At 38.9% G+C, this 23793-nt stretch overlaps 2 protein-coding genes across 5 annotated transcripts in view; both read left to right on the plus strand.

Moving 5' to 3' along the window:
* Positions 1 to 9053, plus strand: part of LOC144588101 (uncharacterized) — a 287228-nt gene extending 278175 nt beyond the window's left edge. The window contains exon 2 of the mRNA XM_078390213.1: positions 5225 to 9053. The gene's annotated coding sequence lies outside the window, so the exon portion shown is untranslated. The remainder of the gene's footprint in view (positions 1 to 5224) is intronic.
* The window catches only part of FUT8 (fucosyltransferase 8), a 167719-nt gene that overhangs the window by 138753 nt on the left and 5173 nt on the right, over positions 1 to 23793 (plus strand). For all 4 annotated transcript variants that reach the window (XM_020799720.3, XM_078390206.1, XM_078390209.1 and 1 more), the window contains exons 7-9: positions 9365 to 9611; positions 10996 to 11172; positions 16650 to 16800. In XM_020799720.3, coding sequence (XP_020655379.2) covers positions 9365 to 9611; positions 10996 to 11172; positions 16650 to 16800 — 575 coding nt within the window. The remainder of the gene's footprint in view (positions 1 to 9364; positions 9612 to 10995; positions 11173 to 16649; positions 16801 to 23793) is intronic.

Here is a 23793-nt window from a genome sequence, read left to right on the forward strand (position 1 = left end):
GTCTGTCTCTCCTTAGCTATTTAATAAAATTAGATTGGTTACGAGATGTGATCTGGGTAATTAGGTGGGGGCAGAGGCTCTAGGAAAACTATACCTTCCCTTGCCTACTTTGACATCTGGACCACCATTTCATCTATAAGTGACTGGGGCATAGCTGCATTTGATAAACACACTTACAACCACTGTTCATTTTAGTTTTTTAAATTATTTGCAAACCATCATGGACTTTGTGTGGCAGAAAAGCAGAATTTGCATTTTATTATACAGTGGTGCCTCATTTAATGATGTTAATTGGTTCAAAAAAAACACATCGCTATGGGAAAACATCATTAAGCGAAACACCATTTCCCATAGGAATGCATTGAAAACCGGTTAATCCATTCCAATGGGAACGGATTACCATCCTTAAGCGAAAATCCCCATAGGAAACATCGCTAAGTGAAACAATGTTTCCCCCATCGGAAAGCTATTGAAATACATTGAGGCCGACTCAATGCATTTCAATGGCTTTCCGATGTCCGTTTTCGCTCATTTTTAAGTGTCTTAAAATGTTTGAAATCTGTTTTAAATGCTTGGAATCGGTAGTGCACCTTGTGAAATCTATGCACACTTAGTTTGGCTTTGTTCTGAGTCTTCGTTAATTTTTGGTGATTTTTTGTTTTCCCCATTTAAATCCATTGAACGGACAGTCCAATGCTTTTCAATGAGGGGAAAACAAAAAATCACCAAAAATTAATGAAGACTCAGAACAAAGCCAAACTAAGTGTGCATAGGTTTCACAAGGTGGACTAACTATTCCAAGCATTTAAAACAGGTTTCAAACATTTTAAGACAGTTTTAAATGAGCAAAAACAGACATCGTTAAGTGAAATTCCCCCATAGAGAACATCGTTAAACGATGCAGAAAATTCCTCAAAGAAACCCATCGCAAAGCAAATACATCGTTAAACGAAGCAATCGCTAAGCGAGGCACCACTGTAAAGAGGGTGATGATTGAAGGGGAGGTGATATGGGAGTTGGAAGAGACCACAGAAGAAAGGAGAGAATGGCGAGGCAAAGGTACCATAGTGGAGTTCAGGACAAAAAATTGTTATCCCAGAGGAAGATGATTTCTGTCTCCTATAGAGAATCTCAGCTGGCATTCAATTTTTAGTGTTCATTAGAAACAGCTTCATGAATCATTTGCTTCGAGTGCTGCTGAAAGAGCAGGTCAGATGCTTAGTTTTTGGTATCATAGAACTTAGGGGGAAATGGTGCTTCTTTTAAAATGAACAACACATTCTCACCTTGATTCCTATGGCCTTCAGGTACATCTTTTCAAATATACTTTAAAAATATCCTCTTCTTCCAACTAAAATGCGAATAGATTTTTCTGTACAGAAAAGCACCAGATGCCTAGAGGTTTATAAGACATCCAAGGTGTCTGGGGGAACACAAGAGGATGCTTCCCCAACCACTGAAATCTTAGACGTGGTGTTTCTTTGAATGTACACAGGTCAAAAATACAGTCAGGCCAACAGTTCATACCCTGTTTTCCTGAAAATAAGCCCTAACCTGAAAATAAGCCCTAGTATGATTTTTCAGGATGCTCATAATATAAGCCCATCCCCCAAAATAAGCCCTGGTTAAGTGAAACCCCACCATTGTGCAGCAACCAGAAGATGGCATGACTGTATTTGAATAAATGTGGATTGTTGTACATGAAAAAAATAAAACATCCCCTGAAAATAAGCCCTAATGCATTTTTGGAGCAAAAATTAATATAAGACCCTGTCTTATTTTCGGGGAAACACAGTAGATATCTTTAATATACTGTGGCCTTCATTAGAATTATTTATGTGGATGCCTTTGGAAGAAATCTTGATACATGTGAATAGCTCAGTCTTGGTATTCCATAAATTCTTATTCATTTCTTTCTCCAAGAATTGTGTTTTTGTTGTTTTTGGAGTAAATTTTCAGTATACATTCAAGAATCATGCATGCAGTATCCAAATGTTTTCCTTTCTCTTCCACATCAGGGATAAGTGATAATAATTAGTGAGGCATAATGTGATCATCCAGTGGTAGAGGTGGAATCACCAATTAAACTGAATAAAATACATAATATTATAACAGTGAAATAGATTATAAAAGGAATATTCACTGAATCAGTAAAAATGTATGTCAGTCACCCAGGATTTTAATAAATTCTAATCTAGATCTCTAATAAAATCTGATTATATGTGTATAATTCAGCCACCTCACACTAACTATGCATTACTGTAGGAATTGTATGTAGGACTGAAATATGTCAAAAGTCCATATGTAGCAGTAGTGTGTAAGGAGAGAAATTGTGAGAAGAAAAGCCTTAATGTCAAGCATGGGGATTTCTATCAAATATTTTAAGGAGAGAAGAGGAGCCTTTGGGAGTGCTTGATGCTTAAAACAGTCTTCAGCAAAGCAAGGAGGAGGATTTGGGATTAAGAAAGAAATAGAAAGATTTGTCTTAGGGCAACAGGAAGCATTGCAAAGCAATACCCTGTATGTGTGTTCTGTACTGTCAGGTCAGAACTGACTTATAGAGCCCTAATTAGGCTTTCATGGTAAGTGAGATATTTAAGTGGTTTTACCAGTTACAGTGAGTTTCCATGGCCAAGTGGGGATTCAAACCCTGTCCTTTTCAGAGTCTTAGTTCATCACTCTATCCACTACACCACACTACAAAGAGATATGTTTACTGAGACAGAACACATGATCTGGGACAGAGACATAGAGATGCATGCAGCTATTCTGGAGGTTGCAGATGTAGACTTCCCAAACATCTAGTGCCATTAAGGTGTTCCTTTCCTCACTTCAGTTATTTTTATTTCAATATTTTGGTAATGTATCTGGGTTTTCTGATCTTCTCTGATAATGGGTAACGGGTTCCAGGTGCTTATGTGAGTTCCAAGTTCCCCTTCAATATGTCATCCCTGAAGAGTACTTGAAGCCCCAGTTTTGGAGCTGAGTGTCTTTGGAGATATGTTCCTGAACTAAAATTTCCTTCAAGGTTTCCAGTTTTTGTGTTACATGGTGAATGGTTTCTTAGGTTTATCCTGACTGATGTCCTGAAAGTCATATACTCATATTACAATGTTGTTGCATCATGTTATCATACTAACTTTTCTCCCGGGGGTAGTGGTTCGTTAACCTGATGTCCCATCCTTTCTCTGCTTTTTTCACCACACCCAAAGTAGACATCATTGTATACGTCTCAAAAGACATGCTCATGCATGGAACAATCTGGAATGGAGTGCAGATAACAACACCAGCAAAAGGAGATGTAGACATTAGCCACAGCAACTACAACAACAGCAGTTTTTGGGGGGGATTTCAATGGCTTCCCTGTGCAGTCTAACATAATGATTGCTGGTGTTGTCCAGTACTTCAGTATTTTGAAATAGAATTTCATGTCCAGCTTGTTTTAGGACATGTTCAGCTACTGCTGATTTTTCTGGTTGTTTTAGTCTGCAGTGTCTCTCATGTTCTTTGATTCTGGTGTGAATGCTGCGCTTTGTGATTCCAATATATACCTGTCCACAACTGCAAGGTATCCGGTATACTCCTGCAGTGGTGAGGGGGTCCCTTTTGTCCTTTACTGACTGTAACATTTGTTGTATTTTTGTGGTGGGTCTGAATACTGTTTTTTTGTTTGTTTTTTTCAGAAGTTTCCCCGTGCGGTCTGTGACCCCTTTGATGTATGGCAGAAATACTTTATTTGTGGGTGGCTGTTTTTCCTCTTCAGTTTAATGTTGTTTTCTTGGTTTGATGGCTCTTTTGATTTCATTCTTGGAATAGTCATTCGCCGGCAGGGCCCAAATCAGATGGTTGAGTTTGGTGCTGAGAAATTGAGCTTCACTGATCCGATTTGCACGGTCTACCAGTGTTTTGATTATAGCTCTTTTCTGTCTTGGGTGGTGGTTGGAGTTTTTGTCTAGGTGCCGGACTGTGTGGGTGGGTTTTCTGTAGACCTTGTTGTCCCAATAGGAGGCCAGTTTTGTGTATGACCATGACATCTAAGAACGGGAGTCGGCCCTCTGTTTCTTTTTCCATGGTGAATTGAATATTTGGGTGGATGCTGTTTAGATAGTTTAGAAATTCTTCCAGTTTTTCTTCGCCATGGTTCCAGATTGCGAAGGTGTCATCCACGTATTGGAACCAGACTGCGGGTGTGAAGGGTGCTGAAGCCAAGGCCTGTTTTTCAAAATGTTCCATGTAGAAGTTGGCTATAACCAGGCTGAGGGGGCTCCCCATGGCCACTCCATCTGTCTCTTCATAGAACTCGTTATCCCACTGAAAGTAGCTGGTCGTTAGGCAGTGTTGGAAAAGGCCCTTGATGTCCTCTGGAAAGATCTGCTGGAAGAGTGTTAGAGTGTCCCTTATCGGTACCCTGGTGAATAGGGGTACTACATCAAAGCTAATCAGTCTGTCTCCGGGCTTGAGTTTTAGGATGCTGATCTTGCTTATGAAATGTCCTGAGCGAAACATCAGGAAGAACAACCTTCAGTACATGGCCAAAGAGCCCGAAAAACCCACAACAACCACTCCAGTATCTTTGCCAAGAAAACTCCATGGACAGAAACAAAAGGCTAAAAGATCTGATGCTGGAAGATGAGCCTCTCAGGTTGGAAGGTGTCCAACATGCTACTGAGGAAGAGCAGAGGACAGGTACAAGTAGCTCCAGAGCTAATGAAGTGGTTGGGCCAAAGCCAAAAGGGCGCTCAGCTGTGGACGCACCTGGAGGTGAAAGGAAAATCCAATGCTGCAAACAAAAATACTGCATAGGAAGCTGGAATGTAAGACCTATGAACCTTTGCAAGCGGGATGTGGTCAAACAGGAGATGGCAAGAATAAAATTGACATCCTGGGCGTCAGTGAACTAAAATGGATGAGAATGGACGAATTCAATTCAGACGATTATCATATCGACTATTGTGGGTAAGAATCCCATAGAAGAAATTGAATAGCCCTCATAGTCAACAAAAGAGTGGGAAAAGCTGTACTGGGATACAATCTCAAAAATGATAGAATGATTTCAATACGAATCCAAGACAGACCTTTCAACATCACAGTAATCCAAGTTTGTGCACCAACTACTCATGCTGAAGAGGCTGAAATTGACCAATTCCATGAAGACTTACAACACCTTCTAGAACTGACACCAAAGAAAGATGTTCTTGTCATTATAGGGGACTGGAATGCTAAGGTAGGGAGTCAAGAGATAAAAAGAACAACAGGTAAGTTTGGCCTTGGAGTTCAAAACAAAGCAGGGCAAAGGCTAATAGAGTTTTGTCAAGAGAACAAGCTGGTCATCACAAACACTCTTTTCCAACAACACAAGAAGTGACTCTACACGTGGACATCACCAGATGGGCAATACCAAAATCAGATTGATTATGTTCTCTGCAACCAAGATGGAGAAGATCTATACAGTCAGTAAAAACAAGACCTAGAGCTGATTGTGGCTCTGATCATCAACTTCATATAGCAAAACTCAAGCTTCAACTGAAGAAAGTAGGAAAAACCATGGGGCTAGTCAGGTAGAATCTAAACCAAATCCCTTATGAATACACAGTGAAAGCGAGGAACAGATTTAAGGAACTCGATTTGGTAGACAGAGTGCCTGAAGAACTATGGATAGAGGCTCGTAACAGTGTAGAGGTGGCAGCAACAAAAACCATCCCAAAGAAAAGGAAAGGCAAGAAAGCAAAGTGGCTGTCCAACGAGGCCTTAGAAATAGCAGAGAAGGGAAGGGAAACAAAATGCAGGGGAGATATAGGGAAAGATACAGAAAATTGGAATGCAGACTCCCAAAGTATAGCAAGGAGAGACAAGAGGGCCTTCTTAAACAAACATTGTAAAGATATAGAGAAAAATAATAGAAAGGGAAAAACCAAAGAACTGTTCAAGAAAATTAGAGATATTAAAGTAACATTTTGTGCGAAGATGGACATGATAAAGGCAAAAAGGGTAGGGACCTCACAGAAGCAGAAGACATCAAGACAAGGTGGCAAGAATACACAGAGGAATTATACCAGAAAAATCTGGATGTCCCGGAAAACCCAGATAGTGTGGTTGCTGACTTTGAGCCAGACATCCTGGAGATTGAAGTCAAGTGGGCCTTAGAAAGCATGGCTAACAGCAGGGCCAGTAGAGGTGATGGCATTCCAGTTAAACTATTTAAAATCTTAAAAGATGACACTGTTAAGGTGCTACTCAATATGCCAGCAAGTTTGGAAAACTCAGCAGTGGCCAGAGGATTGGAAAAGGTCAGTCTACATCCCAATCCCAAAGAAGGGCAGTGCCAAAGAGTGCTCCAACTACCATACAATTGCACTCATTTCACATGCTAGCAAGGTTATGCTCAAAATCCTATAAGGTAGGTTTCAGCAGTATGTGGCCTGAGAACTCCCAGACGTACAAGTTGGATTTCGAAGGAGCAGAGGAACTATTCACTAAATTGCTAACATGCACTGGATTATGGAGAAAGCCAGAGCGTTCCAGAAATACATTTACTTCTGCTTCCTTGACTGGGCACAACCCTTTGACTGTGCAGACCATAGCAAACTATGGCACGTTCTTAAAGAAATGGGAGTGCCTGACCACCTTATCTATCTCCTAAGAAATCTTTATGTGGGACATGAAGCAACAGTTAGAACTAGATATGGAACAACTGATTGGTTCAAAATTGGGAAAGGAGTATGGCAAGGCTGTATATTGTCTCCCAATTTATTTAACTAATATGCAGAATACACCATGTGAAAGGCTGGACTGGATGAATCCCAAGTCAGAATTAAGATTTCTGGAATAAATATCAATAACCTCCGATATGCAGATGAAACCACTCTGATGGCAGAAAATGAATAGGAATTAAGGAACCTCTTAATGAGGGTGAAACAGGAGAGCGCAAAAAATGGTCTGAAGCTCAACATCAAAAAAACTAAGATCATGGCCTCTTGAAGACAGGAGGGGCTGGTGTGCTCTGGTCCATAGAGTCACGAAGAATAGGACATTACAATGATTAAACAAGAACAACTGCGGTCAACCCTCTGCTCATGACTTGTGTTCAGTCCCAACAGCTTAAGGTTTACTCGGGCTTCTATCCTTCTGATGTCAGTAGAATGTATACCCAGATTACAAAAATGTTGTTTGCATAATTATGTGGAAATTGTGTTTTAGCACTGTGGGGTGGTGTGTAAGCCAAAATAACAGCAAAAATTGTCCTCTGAAAAGTGAAAGGCAGTAGGAAAAGCGGAAAACCTAAAATAAGATTTGTGGGCCCCATAAAGGAAGCTGTGGTCTTTATTTGAAGACCTGAGCAGAGCTGTTAACAATAGAACCTGTTGCAAGTCGTTAGCTGAAATCCAGTAGTATAAAGTTTGTTGCTTTTTAGTTGTTAAGTCATGTAATTAATTTTATACCCCGCCCATCTAGACTGAAGTCTACTCTGGGTGGCTAACAATAATAAACAGAATAAAAACAATATAATAAAATAAAAAACAACAATAGTAATATAGTTCAAGATGAGGTAAAAATATTCAAGTGATGATAGGAGGGAAAGCCTGCCTAAAGAGGCAGATCTTCAGTTTGCTCTTAAAAACACCCAGCAAGGGAGCCAGACAGATCTCGGGGGGCAGACTGTTCCAAAAGCAAGGGGCCACTGCCAAGAAGGCCCAGTTTATAGTTCTTTCTCTCCAGGCCTCCCTCGACATTAGGTCCCTCAGCCACCCTTCCTGGCTAGAATGAGTGATTCAGGCATTTCTAGGTGGGAGGAGGCGTTCCGTTAGATAACAAGGTTCTAAACTGTTTAGAGCTTTATATATCATCATTAACAGTTTGAAATCAATGCGGAAACGAATGGGCAGCCAATGCAAGGCAGCCAGAGTGGGGGAAATATGCTGATATTTTCTCGTCCCACTGAGAAGTCTGGCCGTCGCATTCTGCACCATTTGAAGCTTCTGCATCAATCTCAAAGGTAGTCCCACACAGAGCACATTACAGTAGTCTAATCTTGAGATTACAAGTGCATGGACCAGAGTGGTGAGTGTCCCAACATCAAGATAGGGACACAGCTGGCCAATCCGCAACAGATGGAAATAGGCAGAGCGGACCACTGCCACCACCTGGGTTTCCATGGTGATCACCAGATCCAGATGGACCCCCAAGCTGCGAACCTCACTCTTTGCAGTGAGAGTCACTCCCCCAAGAGAGAGAGGGAGTTTCCCAAACCACCGATGGAGGGACCACCCACCCTCAGAACCTCTGTCTTGTCCGGGTTCAGCCTCATTCCATTCTCCTGCATCTATTGCAGTACAGCCTCCAGGCTGTGCTGAAGGGACGGAACAGCATCCACTGTGGTCAGAGAAAAGGAGATATAGAGCTGGATGTCATCAGCGTACTGATGGCACGAAGCCCGCACCCCCTGATGACCTGACCCAGCAACCTCATATAGATATTAAATAGCATTGGGGAGAGATAATCGAGCCCTTTGGAACCCCACAATTGAGATTCTACGGGGCCGAAACACACTCCCCAAGCTGTACTCTCTGAGGACAGTCCTCCAAGAAGGATCAGAGCCAGGCCAGCGCCTGACCACCGATTCCCAGCTCAGAGAGCCTCCCCAGGAGGATACCATGGTCGATGGTATCAAAGGCGGCTGAGATATCGAGGAGGACCAGCAGAGACATTTTGATCCTGTCGGACTTCCTCAGCAGGTCATCAAGCAGAGCGACCAGTGCCGTTTCCTTACTGTGGCGTGGCCTCAAGCCTGACTGGAATGGTCTGAGCCAGGATACCTGAGAAAGCCCTCTTGAAGGCAATATAAATAAGCCCCAAGAATTCTGTGATTCAAACTTCTTTCTGTAATGTTTCAGTCGTGCTGGACTTACAGCTCCTCCATGTTCTGTTCTTCAATCAGTTACCACATAGATTAATTGACATGTTCATGAATTGTTACTGTATGTAATTACAAAGTTTTTTCTTGTTTAGACACTAGAATTCTAGGTTCTGTTCTTTGTCATTCTTTGACATCTTTTTCAAGTATATTCAGAGTATTTAAACAAATATAATCCTATATCTACACTGAATTATTTTTTTTGCTCAGAATAATATTAGCATTCCTTTTCCACCACCTTATTTACTTTTTTTAAATGAATGTTGTAGTAGATTTCTGGGTTGAAACTAATAGTTCATGATATTTATAAGAGCTTAATTTTGTCTGTAATGATTTATCAAGTAGAAAAAAATATTAGGTGCAATTGCACTCTTGTTTAAATGCATGGATTACAATGCCTTTTACTTGGAGTATTTAATCATTGTGTATATGTTATACTGTTACCTTTCATAGGTGAGGCAAATGATAAGGATGTTCAAGTAATAGAATTACCCATAGTTGACAGTCTACACCCACGGCCTCCGTATCTGCCATTGGCTATTCCAGAAGATCTGGCTGATCGACTAATTCGTGTTCATGGTGATCCTGCAGTGTGGTGGGTCTCACAGTTTGTCAAATATTTGATTCGTCCACAGCCTTGGTTAGAAAAGGAAATTGAGGAAGCTACAAGGAAACTTGGCTTCAAACATCCAGTTATTGGGTAAGAATTTTTATTATGTGACTAAGGCTGCAACTGTAAATGTACTGTCCATGTTTCCCATTGAAATCAGTACAGTTTATTTCTGAATACACATGAGAACATACAAAATGCCCACCTTGTTTGGCTTCTTTCTTTCAAATAACACAGATTATCAATGGAAATCCATCAGGAATAATGACTATTACTTAGCAGCACTTGTGTTCCCCTTGGTTTTAAGCTCACATTAGTATATGAAGGTTCTCCTCTGCCTCCAGCTCATGTGATTTAGAGGTGTACTGCCATTTAACTATTCTAATCAATAGTCATTTCTGATTGTGTCCTTATTAACTTATCTAATAAATTTAAAAACCTGGGCTTATTAGAGAAAAGCATTTGCATTATATGGGTATAAATTGTAAAGCAACTTAATCACACAACCATATATTATATTATGTGCTGTCATAAAACTGACATTACAACAACATAGCTATCATATGCAAGTATCATTTCAATATTTATGTTTGTATTTCGAGGCATTTTTTCCTACCCAAAGTCATCTTTTCTGCCCAAAGGTTTTCAGACTGCTTACAAAGAGAAATAAAATAAATAGCAATGGAATCAGATAAATTTAAAAGCAATCAAAACTGAAACCTAAATGAAAGAGTCCTCAACAGCCATGCAGCAAATACTATGGCAAAACATTACTATAAAAAGCTAGAATAGTAATGCTCATTCTAGTTCTAAATGCCAATTAAAGTAAGTAATATTTACAATATCATCAGAAGACCTGAAGCATGGAAGTTGATGATATTTCCATGACTTGCAGAATCTGCCTGTCACTTCTAAAATACTGTTCTGTGTCAGTTCAACAGGCATGCAACTTCATTTGAAAGAAGGTGATGCAGCAAACATACTCTTAGTATTGTTAAAACTGTAAGAAAGCTTTAAACTGAATAAGAAAAGACTACATTTTGACAGGTGTGCCTTTATGTTATATATATATTCATAGTCTCATTTACAAGTTGGGATTAAATTTAAATCTGGTGGTTGTGTCTATAAGAGAAAATCAAGCTGCTTCTGTTCAGCAGTAGCAACTTAAAGATATTTGCAGCATCATAATACTGTGTCATGCATGGAATATGATAGCAAAAATATCTAGTGATTATAGTAAGCTTTCAAGAATGTTATTATTCTGTTCCAATCTCTACCTTGCAATTCTGCAGTTGATATTTTCAAAATATTATTGTCCATAATGTATATTTCTATTGAGGTCTACTCAGATATGTGCAAAACACACACACACACACACACACACACACACACACACACACACACATACACACACACAAACCTCATCACCAAAACCTATATGAGAGAGTTCCCAAACTTCTTTTTTGCTCTCCAGTGTACATGTCCGAAGAACAGACAAGGTAGGAACAGAAGCAGCATTTCATCCCATTGAAGAATACATGGTCCATGTTGAAGAGCGTTTCCAACTGCTCTCCCACAGAATGCATATTGACAAAAAGCGAGTGTATCTGGCTACAGATGATCCTTCATTATTACAAGAGGCCAAATCAAAGTAAGACCATTGTGTACAGTAGGTACAGAATTGATTTTATGTAAATAAATAAAGTGCTCCTTAATATGGCTGCCTTTAATTAGTTCTTGGTCTATATCATACTCCATGTTTTTTGTGCAAAGATGTAAGTTGCAATCTAGACTGTTCCTAATGACTTTCATGCTCCAGATAGAGATGCAAAGAACTGTTCCTTCCTCCTCTGAATAGAAGATCACCATGTTTTTTGAGTTTATAAAATAATTTTTTCAAAGATTATTTTTTCCACATTGTGCTAGAGATTACAGTGGGGTCTTGACTTGAGAACTTAATCCGTATTGGAAGGCGGTTCTCAAGTCAAAAAGTTCTCAGGTCAAATCTGCATTTCCCATAGGAATGCATTGAAAACCATTTGATCCGTATCTGCTCTTTTCCGTCCATAGAAACTAATGGGAAGCTGCTATTCTGCCTTCGACCACTAGAGGGGGTTATTTTGTTTCTTTTTTTCTTAGGTCAAGAAAGGTTCAGGAAAGGCAGGGAAAATACAGTCCAGGCAGTACAGTACCAGGCAGTCTGAAGACTGTCTCCCAATCCACTCTCTAAACGCTGGGAGGAGTGAGGAAGCAGACAGGCACTCTTTTCACTGGCCAACAGTTAATTGAAAGTTCAAATTTTGCACTTTCCCTGCCTCCCACGTGGTTTTTTTCAGTTCTTAACTCAAATCTAAGTATGTAAGTCAAGTCAATATTTTCCTATGAGAGTGGTTCTTAAGTCAAAATGTTCTTAACTCAAGCCGTTCTTAAGTCAAGACCCCACTGTAATAGATCATTTGGCTATCTCATGAGAAGAGAAGACTCCCTGGAAAAAGACGCTGATGTTAGGAAAGTGTAAGGCAGAAGGACGACAGAGACGAGATGGTTAGTCAGTGTCACCAAAGTTACCAACATGAATTTGACCCAACTCTGAGAGGCAGTGGAAGACAGGAGGGCCTGGCGTGCTCTGGTCCATGGGGTCACGAAGAGTCAGACATGACTAAACAACTAAACAACAACAATAGATCACCAAGTCGCAAAAATAGTTGTGGCTTTAGAAGAAGATCTGAAGATCTGGGGAGCATTCTGGATTTGTATTTAAAATACTTTTACACCCCTTCCACTTTGTTGTGGGGACTCTTGTTGTCAAAATAGCTTCCTGCTGCAACATAATTATTCCTCCATTGTAACTCTTTCTCAAAAACCAAAGAATGTGCTGCTGCTCTGAGTGCCCCAGTGATGACACAGTGATAACATTTGATTGTGGTAGTCTGAAATGGATGGATCATTTGCAAGAAAACTACTTATTTCTGATGAAAATATGAAAATGTCATTTTCTCTAATAGATTTGTATATATGAATGTGGGAAGGGGCTAGGTTGCTAAAATATTGAAGCTGAATAACTTACCTAAGGGTAAGATATTTAAATAATGAAAGCAATTTAGTAACAATGGCTCTCACTAGAAATTTAGCAGAAAAAGTACTTTTGATTCAGTAGACAGGGTGTTGGGGTTATTTTCTTGTATTGAAATAAGATTTGCTGACTAGCTGAAAGATTCTGACTGGTTTTAGCATGGTGAAGTGAATTAATACATCAGAATGATAATATCTATATTGAACAAACATAAACAAGAGGCTTCAACAAGGAAAGCTTATAAACATACAGAAGTGATTATTGTGTATCTCTGCCCCTTCTTAAAAGAGATCTTAGTGAAGCATAAACTGTGTTTTAGAGAAGACATATGGGGGCAAAATGACTTCCTGTCTATTTGTCAAATCTTACAGTGTCAATCTCTTATAAAACATCCAGTCAACATATGTTGTCACTGTGATCTTAGTTTCCACTGGAGAATTATAGGGACTGGCAAATCCAGTTTATTGCACAAAATGAATTATTGCAAGTATGTCCATCACTTAGACAGGTTACAAAGAAAGAAAGAATGAAACAAAGAAAGAATGAAATAGTTGTTGTGGGTTTTTCGGGCTCTTTGGCCGTGTTCTGAATGTTGTTCTTCCTAACGTTTCACCAATCTCTGTGACCGGCCACAGAGACTGGCGAAACGTTAGGAAGAACAACCTTCAGAACACGGCCAAAGAGCCCGAAAAACCCACAACAACCATTAGATCCCGGCCGTGAAAGCATTTGCGAATATAAAAAATGAAATAATTAGCTCACAATGAAATAAAAGGGAGCCATGTGGTCAATGCAAAATACAAATGCAAGAGTAGGCAATATGTTTACAGACTGCTAAAAATCATCATACTACGCTGCGAGTATTTATTTATTTATTTATTTATTTATTTATTTATTTATTTATTTATCCCGCCTTTCTCCCCAAAAGGACCCAAAGCAGTTTGCATCATTAAAACTATTTAAAAGCTAAAAACAAGTATGCAAATATTAAACAAGTATTACATTAAAATGGTAACTAAGATCAATATTAAAACACACTTTAAACAACAGAGCACAACAATCCCTTTAAAATCCATCTCAGACCACCAGTCATTAAGGAGAAGCCTGCCTGAAGAGGAGGCAGGCTTTTCCTAATCATATGATCAGCAAATAACCAAGAATGGCAACAGCAACGTTTTATTTAACAGCAATTTGTCACTCCAGTTTATGCAGTTACCCTTATGCTGACTTAAACAGATTCTACTCTGTATTTATGAGCATATCAAGTTCTGATTTGGACAATGGACCCCCCTAGGAGTCCCACAAAGGTTTATAGACTTTCCAGGCAAAGATAACAGATTCTTTGATTCATCATAGGTGATATTATCCCAGTAAAGGGTTAATACTGGAATGAAACCAAATAATCAGTAACAAGCTGTTTGTAAAGCTCCTGGGTATCTCATTATAGGTGTCTTAATTGTTACAATAATTCCAGGCTACCCCAGAACTTGTTAATTCTATACAAGTTCCATCTATCTACATCATTTCTAGGTTCCATGTTTAAAAGTAGCAAATCCAAAAATTATCACAGACAATCTTACAGTTATGAGGAAAAAACTTTAGGCACATATGCTTAAATCCAAAAGTCATACAGACATGTAAAACAGTAAGCTTAAAATACTGTAGACTTACTTAAAATACATTCTTGCAACTTGTAAAAAAAGAAACTTAGGTTACAGGCATAATCAAGCCATGTATGAATCAAAATACAAAACTATTAAAACACAGGAGCTCATAGCTTATAAAGGCAGAGAACATATCTCTCTACATCACTTTAAAGTTCTGAAGAATAAAATCATAAAAAGCAAAAAGCCTTATAGTTTTTGGTAATAGGCATGAAGAAGTGTTCAAACTTTTAAAAGTAAAAATATACGAAATTAAAAGCTCTAAACATGTTAACACACACAAAAATATTTTTCTCACCAAGCGTTTTTGCCTTTAGCTATGTTATTCCCATGGCTATCTCCTGGTCACTCTCAATCTGTCTGTGTCTTCTGGTCCCCATTCCAAGCAGAGATTTCTCCCGTTTGTAAAAAGCAGTTGTCTGAATCCTTTGGGAGATGTTCCATAAATATGATAGAAACCTCTGTTTGTATACTTTTTTATGTTTGTTTTAGCCCAAACAATCTGATGTAAGACTTTAGTTTTCCCATGGGTAAGTGATGCCCTGATGTAGCAATCTACTATCTAAGCAATCAGCTGGGGATTAGCTAAACTCTAGGGTAGCACACTCCTTTGGAGTACCATTTTCTAGGTGATGTAATTTCTTTAGCACCATATTCAGGCAGTACAATACATTTACATGTTTCATTCATAATTACTATAGAATGTTGTATGATTTCATACTCATTGTTACCATGCTGAACTAGGGAATAATTAATTATTTATTATGAGGCTAAAACCTTATAAAACAAACAACACTTTTGTTTTTCTTTTCTACTTGCTTTTCAAGAAGCAAACTACTTAAAATAACATTCTTTTCCTTCTTTTCCACTACTTTGTAAAACCTTCTTCTGTACAATATATGGTTATTCTCATTTGTTTAACAAAGGTTTCCACTAGAGATGGGGTGTTCCTATTTGAATACGAATATGACGACGCAGCTGAATTTAACAAGGGGCCGGCCAACAAGGCCAAACCATCCACTCATGTGTCCTGCTGCAGTTCCAGCCCTGCTCATCCTTCCAATCTCACCCGGAGCACCACTCATTCTCCTTCCCCCCTGCCTGGAGTGGCTAGCCGAGCAGGAAGAGAGTGGCACTCCGTGCATGATTGCAAGGATGAGCAGGACCGGTGCCACAGCAGTACATGTGAGTGGACAGTCCAGCCCTGGGGACTGGTCCCTCATTAAGACCAGCTGTGCGGGGATATTCGTATACGAATACAAATACCCCCATCTTTAGTTTCCACATCTATTTTGTGGTATCTTTTTCTTAGTTAACGTTATGGGTAAACAAAATTCAAGCAGTAAAATAGAGTACACTCTGTTTTTTTTTCCTCTGTTGTCTCTGTTCACATAACATAAGCATTGTGTTTTTTTTACATTGTGAAACCTGTCACAAAAATGAATAAGTTACTTCTGCCTTCTTATTTTATCAGTGTTCCAAAACTACTAGCCTTGTTTTGGCTTTGTAATACAGTGGTGCCTCGCTTGACGATGTTAATTCGTTCCAGCGAAATCACTGTAGAGCGAAAACGTAAAGCGAAATAAAAAAGCCCATTGAAATGCATTGAAACCCGTTCAGTGCGTTTCAATGGGCTGAAAACTCACCGTCCAGCGAAGATCCTCCATGGGGTGGCCATTTTCCATGCCTGTGTAGCAAGAAATCTGTCCCTAAGCACTGCGGGGGGGGGCATTTTCTTCAGCCGGTGGCCATTTTGAAATGCGACAATCAGCTGTTTTTGATCGTCGTAAAGCGAAAATTGGTTCCCGAAGCAGGGAACCAATCATCGCAAAGCGGAAAAACCCCATTCAAACCATCGTTTTGCAATCGCAAAAGCGATCGCAAAAACCTCACCATCAAGCAGATTCGTTGTTAAACGGGGTAATTGTAAGGTGGGGCACGACTGTATAAACAATCTTCACTTTTGTACCCCTTAAAATCATTTTTGTACCTCTTAAAATCATTTTTTGAACTCTAAGAACCAAAATTGGTGAGATGATGTATGTTACTTGGCTAAAATGTTAATATTGTTTTGCTAATTTCAAAAGTGTATTTGGAAAGAGGACTGTCTTATGTTACATATTCCAAAAACAAGAATGATATAAAAGTTACAGTATTTCTGATAAAATGCAGCTTTAAGCTTCTATTTTGTTACTAAAATAAACTGATTATTTTGGTAAATACCAGGAAATTACTGTATGTAATGATTGTTATTCATTGGTTTCTGATTTAGGCAGACTAAAAATGTTCAAACTCTTTTATCAGATCTGTTGGTTAGGTCATCATAGAAACCTCCCAACCTCAGTTTTATTTAAAAGATGAAAGTTTGATATTTTGATTCCTTTTTTCTAGGTATCCAAATTATGAATTTATTAGTGACAACTCCATATCATGGTCAGCAGGTCTCCATAATCGATACACTGAAAACTCTCTGAGGGGTGTTATTCTGGATATACATTTCCTTTCGCAGGCAGATTTCCTTGTTTGTACATTTTCTTCACAGGTAAGCTAGTGTGCATTAGTGAAAGTTCTGTTTATCAGTAATTCAAGAATATAAAAAAGACCCTTTATTTATTTTTATTTATTTGAGTTCTATACTGCTCATCTGGCTACCAGGCCACTCTAAACACCTAAACCTAAACAGATCTAAACACCTAAAGACCTGTATTTACTTTATCATCAGCTTTTTAGAAGCAATAAGCTAATATTATATAAGGTGATAATTACCATAACATTCATTTTGTTCTGATGATTCCTACTTTATTTTTAATGGCTGGAATCCTGTTGATATAAATTTATGCTGCACAAGCCAAATGACATGGTCATCTGATGACAGAAATCTTTAACTAAACTCAAAATTCCAGTCCATCCCCACAGTTTGAAAGATCCCTAAGGGGAGCCTTGGGACAGAGTATGTAGCCTTTAATATTGGGAAATTGCTGGCAGTGATCGCACTGAAAGATTGGAAACCTTAGCAGGGATTTTCCAAAATTAAAGACCCCCCCCACTCATCAGCTGGTATTTGTTGCTCATTCCCTCCCCACCACGTGATCTTACTGTCCCAGGAGGAGCATAGACTTGCCTTCTCCACCTCCTCTAGCAGCTGATCACACAGATGAGGAGATGGGGCAGGGATTCCTGTAGCAATGCCTGTGAGTGGGCAGCTGCTGGAGGAGTCAGAGAAGGGAAGTCTGTACTACTGCTGGGACTGGAAGATCATGTGACAGGGAGGGAATGAGCAGCACATGCCAGCTGGTGAGTGGGAGAGTCAGCTGGGAGGGGAGGGAACATGCAGCCCATCTCTAATTGAAATCCTATTGTGAATGATCTTACTGCATCATAGAAATGATACCTTCATTAGTAGCACACAATTATTAGCCACAAAGACTTTTGTTTTCAAAGTACATGTGATTTCATCTTATTATGTGTGAGCCATGTACAGTCTGAAATTGGAAAAATAAGTCTTTAATCAGCAGCAGTCTGCTGCTGACAATGACATTCCCATTGTGCAGGTAGAACTGTGCAACAGGATTTTGGCTATTGTTATAAAAGCTGCTGGGATGTGATGGCACTGTGGGTTAAACCGCAGAAGCCTGTGCTGCAGGGTCAGAAGATCAAGCAGTCGTAAGATCGAATCCACGCAACGGAGTGAGCGCCCGTCGCTTGTCCCAGCTCCCACCAACCTAGCGATTTGAAAGCATGCAGTTGCGAGTAGATAGAGGGACCACCTCAGGGGGAAGGTAACAGTGTTCCATGTCTAAGTCACCCTGGCCATGTGACCACAGCCAAAAAGCAGTTTTCCTTTCTGAGAGAAACAGAGCTGCAACCTGTTTGATTTTCCAAGCAAAAGAGCACTCCATTTTGCTGCCTCATTGTCAGATACATCATTGCCATGACTGCAATACAATATAGATTTAAATCTTTCTTAGCAGTATTAATGTGTTCCTCAACTATTGCAGGTAATATGGATTAGCTACCTGCATTAATGGTTTTTTAAATTACTATGTTCTGCAGAGAATTTGTCTTGATGGTTAGCCATGATGGAAAGATTACGGGATTATAAAAAATTACATGTCTTTTCAGCAATGCTGTTCAAGTTTATGCTGATTTTTAGATTCTGGAATTGAACAATATGCAATATAACACATAAAAATACTTTTAAAGATAGACAGTTTTAAAGATAGATAGATAGAATGATGTTTAAAGATAAACATCATTCAAGGCAACAATGTAACAAATATCTACCTTGTTTTCTGACCATTTCAAAGTTCTCCTTTTGATTAAAGATCCTGGGATCCTTCTGCTGGGCATAAATATTCAAATCCTTGCTGCAATATTTCTTTCTTTGTGATTCTTGCTACAGCATTTCTTTCCTGAGACAGACTGTATAATCACGCTGTGCTCTCTGTTCAGCCTAATCTAAAACGGAACAGGCCTAAATCAGACTAATTTTTTAGGCAGGTCAAATTTTTAGTTCTTCATAATTTTTTAATTTTAATTATTAGTTATTAGAGTTTTCTAACAACAACAACAACAACACAAACAACGACAATAATAATATCAGACACAATGAAAATTATAAAAACATTGACTGGTATTATATATAATAACAGATACAAGTTTTAACAAAAAACCTGTATCCATTAAATATCGGTGCAGTATGTATGCTGTTATTAATATTTCTGTTCATAGTAGCTATAATTATGTTATTTCTAAGATCTGCAACTGTTTGTAATGCTATGTGAAATTTATTTATATTGTTCCCACAGCTTTGATGACTATGGGGACCACTGAAGTGTGTTCCATCCATAAGAGAGATGTTTTGTTTGCCAGATTACTGTTATTTTGTTCATTTTTCCAATTCTTTGAGTTCAACTTTGGCATCCCCTGGAATTGCTGTGTCAATGGTCTAGACATTTCTTTGTCCTAACACTTCCATGTCTGGTTTGTTATGTTCAAGGTGTCTTATCAGTTTGGATCTGGAAGTCCCACAAGATTTTAACTTCCTCATTTTCTGACATGTTCTGTACTTGATGTTCCCATGGGTTTTTTGAGTTTCGCAAGTTATATTATTTGCATACTGACCAGTGCACTAATTTTGCCACTCTATCATGTCTCATTTTGTAATCTGTTTGTGCAATCTTTGGACATTTGCAGAAAAGACACGACACAGTTTTATCTTTTTCTTGGCAGAGTTTACATTTGCTTTTAGCACTAATTTCTTGGATCTTAGCTTTCATCACGTTGGGTTGGAGTGCTTGTCCTTGTGCAGTCAAAATCAAACCTTCAGTTTGTTTCTTAAGGGTCTCCAGTTTTAGCCATGCCCATGTTGAATTATGATAATGCTTTCCATCAATATTTTTCAGGTATTGTCCATGTAGTGGTTTATTTTTCCAGCTGTTTATTTTATTTTCAAACTGTTGATTATTATATTGAGCCTTTGTTTCTCTTGTTTTCAAAATATCCTCCATGTTCACTGCCTATTTTTCTGTGCTTGTACTGGTATAATCATTTAAGCTTCTTTTTCCTCTTCTATTGCATGATTGTTGTTGTTGTTGTTGTTGTTGTTAGGCTTCTTTAAACAGTCCAAAGCAGGGCACCCATTTGATTTATTGTTTATCCTGCCTTGAAAGGTTGTTCTTTATCATAATTTTAGCATGAAAATCATCCTTTGTCATCATAGTTAACAAGTTGATATAGTCCCATCGAAATATTCTGAAGTTTATGAGATTCCAGGTTACTATATTCATCTTAGAATATTCTGCCATGTATGATTTAGTTATGACAAATCAGGACTGTTTTAATATGTCCAGTGGAAGCCTGTCCTTGTGAAAGCTGAGAGGCTGTCACTGGTGTGGAACCAGCACATGTCATGCTGCCTTTTAGTGATGATGTAAGTAGTGATGATGATAAAACAAGTGTTTTATAGTCACTGTGCACTTCAGAATACTGAAGCTGGATAGATAGCTCAGAGAGTTGCACACATGGAAGCAGAGCTGGAGTTTGTGAGTTTGACTCTCCATTGCACCTCCTGGTAAAAGAGTCAACCTGTGTAGTCTTAGGCAAGTTGCACAGTCTCAGAGTGACACCAAGAAAAGAGAACGATTCATTTATGAGCACTTTATATGTAGCAAGCCTTGGAAACAATCTCTAAACATCAGAATCAATTTGACAGCATGTTGTTGTTGTTAGCCACTAATCAGTTCCATTCAGTATACTGTGGCTAAATTACACTTTAAAAAAAAAAAAAGCAGAAAGCAAGAAACACTAAAGGGAAAAGGTATCAGCTGTTATTTTTATGGTGAAGTCTTTGGTAGACAGCCAAAATAATGCGTTATTGACCAATATGTATATTAAACTAATAATACGCATAACAAATATTGCAGTTGCTAGTGTTTCCCTTCCCCCACCAGGAATTAGATGAATAGAGTATTTACATCTAGGCTTTTGTGAAATGAATTTTTGTGTTAAATTTATCAAAAGGGTATATATTTTATTATTCTAAGTCTGAATTTATTTTGTTTATTCATTATCTTCTAACTTTTTTATTAAAATATTTATCAGTATTCTTGACATCATTCCAAAATATTAGGACTCAAAAAAAACAGGAACAACCCAGCAATTGGTCTGATTTTTCTTTCATGTTTCATGGCTCAGTTTTCATTGTCCCTTCCCCTTTTTTTCTATGCAACTGTGTTTCATCTTGATGTCCTCTGATTCATATTCCATTTAACTGATTTGGTGGAAACACTTAAAACCAGGAAGGTTTTACACATTGCTGTCAAGGTCATGAAGTAATTAGTCGTTCTAAACTTCTCCAGTTATCCAAAGCCTAGGGCCTGATGCCAAGAAAGACATTCTTATCTCCAGCTCTTTATTTAAGCCCAACACTTGTGAAGCTACTGAAGAATATGAGTGCAGAACAAGATCATAGTCACAGGCAGCAGAGCTTTTCTAAATGCCCTAGGCCAGATCTAGGGAAGGGCCACAGAAAAATACTTAAAACGAATTTAGCCCAGTGAAAAACCAATGTAATGAAGATTATTTGGGCTCTCGTTATGTTCCTCATGGAGCATGAGGTGCCATTTTTTAAAATTTAACTGAACTTATTAAAGATTTCCAGAGAATTCAGCAAGTCAGGCTTGTGGCATATAAAATGTTAGGACCTCATTGGATATTATTCTGTGAAGCCAGATTTTTGTGGTCATTGCATTTCTAAGACCTTTATCATAGAAAGCTAACCTTTCTAAAAGGGTGTAACACAAGCTTATTATAACTTATTAAACATTTGCCATTCTTCAGTTAGTAATCAGTTGTTTGCAGCTCCAAGCTTCCTGACCGTATGATGTCAAAATGATTACAGAATATTTATTTATAAATCTGAATAAGAAAAAAAGGATGTGGAAATCATATTATTATGTCCTTTCAAGTTGTTTGACTTGTGGTAAGCCTAACAGATTGCTTCCGGTAGCTTTTCGTGGCCCAGCAAGACTTAAATCCAGGTTTCCTAAGTCCTAGTCGAACATTTGGCCCATTCATTTTATGTACTTCGTTTACTTCATATTTAAAATCAACATTCCCTCCATTTTCCTAGATTTCTCTGGGAAATCTAAAGAAAAATGGTCTTCAGTCTGGGGCATTTGGAAGTAATTGGTTAATGTTTAAGAAACAGAGGACGTGTCGTTTTACCATCTGTAGGCAAGGTGGAAGGTATACACATATAACTGGCTGAAATAAGTTAAGTTAAGTTAAGCCATCCCTTTCACGGATTGCTGCCTTGTCGTGGCGAAGGGGCTTGAGTAACTCAGAGAAGCTATGGGCTATGCCGTGCAGGGACACCCAAGACGGACAGGACATAGTGGAGAGTTCCGACTAAACGCAATCCACCTGGAGTAGGAACTGGCAATGCCACTCCAGTATCTTTGCCAAGAACGCCCCATGATCAGAAACAAAAGGCTAAAAGATATGACGCTGGAAGATGGGCCCCTCAGCTCGGAAGGCGTCCAACATGCTACTGAGGAAGAGTGGAGGACAAGTACAAGTAGCTCCAGAGCTAATGAAGTGGTTGGGCCAAAGCCGAAAGGACGCTCAGCTGTGGACATGCCTGGAAGTGAAAGGAAAATCCAATGCTGCAAAGAAAAATACTGCATAGGAACCTGGAATGTAAGATCTATGAACGTTGGGAAGCTGGAGGTGGTCAAACAGGAGATGGCAAGAATAAACATCGACATCCTGGGCATCAGTGAACTAAAATGGACAGGAATGGGCGAATTCAGCTCAGATGATTATCATATCTACTATTGTGGGCAAGAATCCCGTAGAAGGAATGGAGTAGCCCTCATAGTCAACAAAAGAGTGGGAAAAGCTGTAATGGGATACAATCTCAAAAATGATAGAATGATGTCAATACGAATCCAAGGCAGACCATTCAACATCACAATAATCCAAGTTTATGCACCAACCAGCATTGCTGAGGAGACTGAAATTGAACAATTCTATGAAGATTTACAACACCTTCTAGAACTGACACCAAAGAAAGATGTTCTTCTCATTCTAGGGTACTGGAATGCTAAAGTCGGGAGCCAAGAGATAAAAGGAACAACAGGGAAGTTTGGCCTTGGAGTTCAGAACGAAGCAGGACAAAGGCTAATAGAGTTTTGTCAAGAGAATATGCTGGTCATCACAAACACTTTTTTCCAACAACACAAGAGGCGACTCTATACATGGAAATCACCAGATGGGCAATATCGAAATCAGATTGATTATATTCTCTGCAGCCAAAGATGGAGAAGCTCTATACAGTCAGCAAAAACAAGACCTGGAGCTGACTGCGGTTCTGATCATCAGCTTCTCATAGCAAAATTCAAGCTTAGACTGAAGAGATTAGGAAAAACCACTGGGCCACTCAGGTATAATCTAAACCAAATCCCTTATGAATACACAGTGGAAGTAAAGAACAGATTTAAGGAACTAGATTTGGTGGACAGAGTGCCTGAAGAACTTTGGATAGAGGCTCGTAACATTGTCCAGGAGGCAGCAACAAAAACCATCCCAAAGAAAAGGAAATGCAAGAAAGCAAAGTGGCTGTCCAACGAGGCCTTAGAAATAGCAGAGAGGAGAAGGGAAGCAAAATGCAAGGGAGATAGGGAAAGTTACAGAAACTTGAATGCAGACTTCCAAAGAATAGCAAGGAGAGACAAGAGGGCCTTCTTAAATGAACAATGCAAAGAAATAGAGGAAGATAACAGAAAAGGAAAGACCAGAGATCTGTTCAGGAAAATTGGACATATTAGAGGAACATTTTGCGCAAAGATGAACATGATAAAAGACAAAAATGGGAGGGACCTAACAGAAGCAGAAGACGTCAAGAAGAGGTGGCAAGAATACACAGAGGAATTATATCAGAAAGATTTGGATATCCCGGACAACCCAGACAATGTAGTTGCTGAGCTTGAGCCAGACATCCTGGAGAGCGAAGTCAAGTGGGCCTTAGAAA

Source organism: Pogona vitticeps, chromosome 1, assembly GCF_051106095.1.
Source record: "Pogona vitticeps strain Pit_001003342236 chromosome 1, PviZW2.1, whole genome shotgun sequence".
Lineage (NCBI taxonomy): Eukaryota > Metazoa > Chordata > Lepidosauria > Squamata > Agamidae > Pogona > Pogona vitticeps.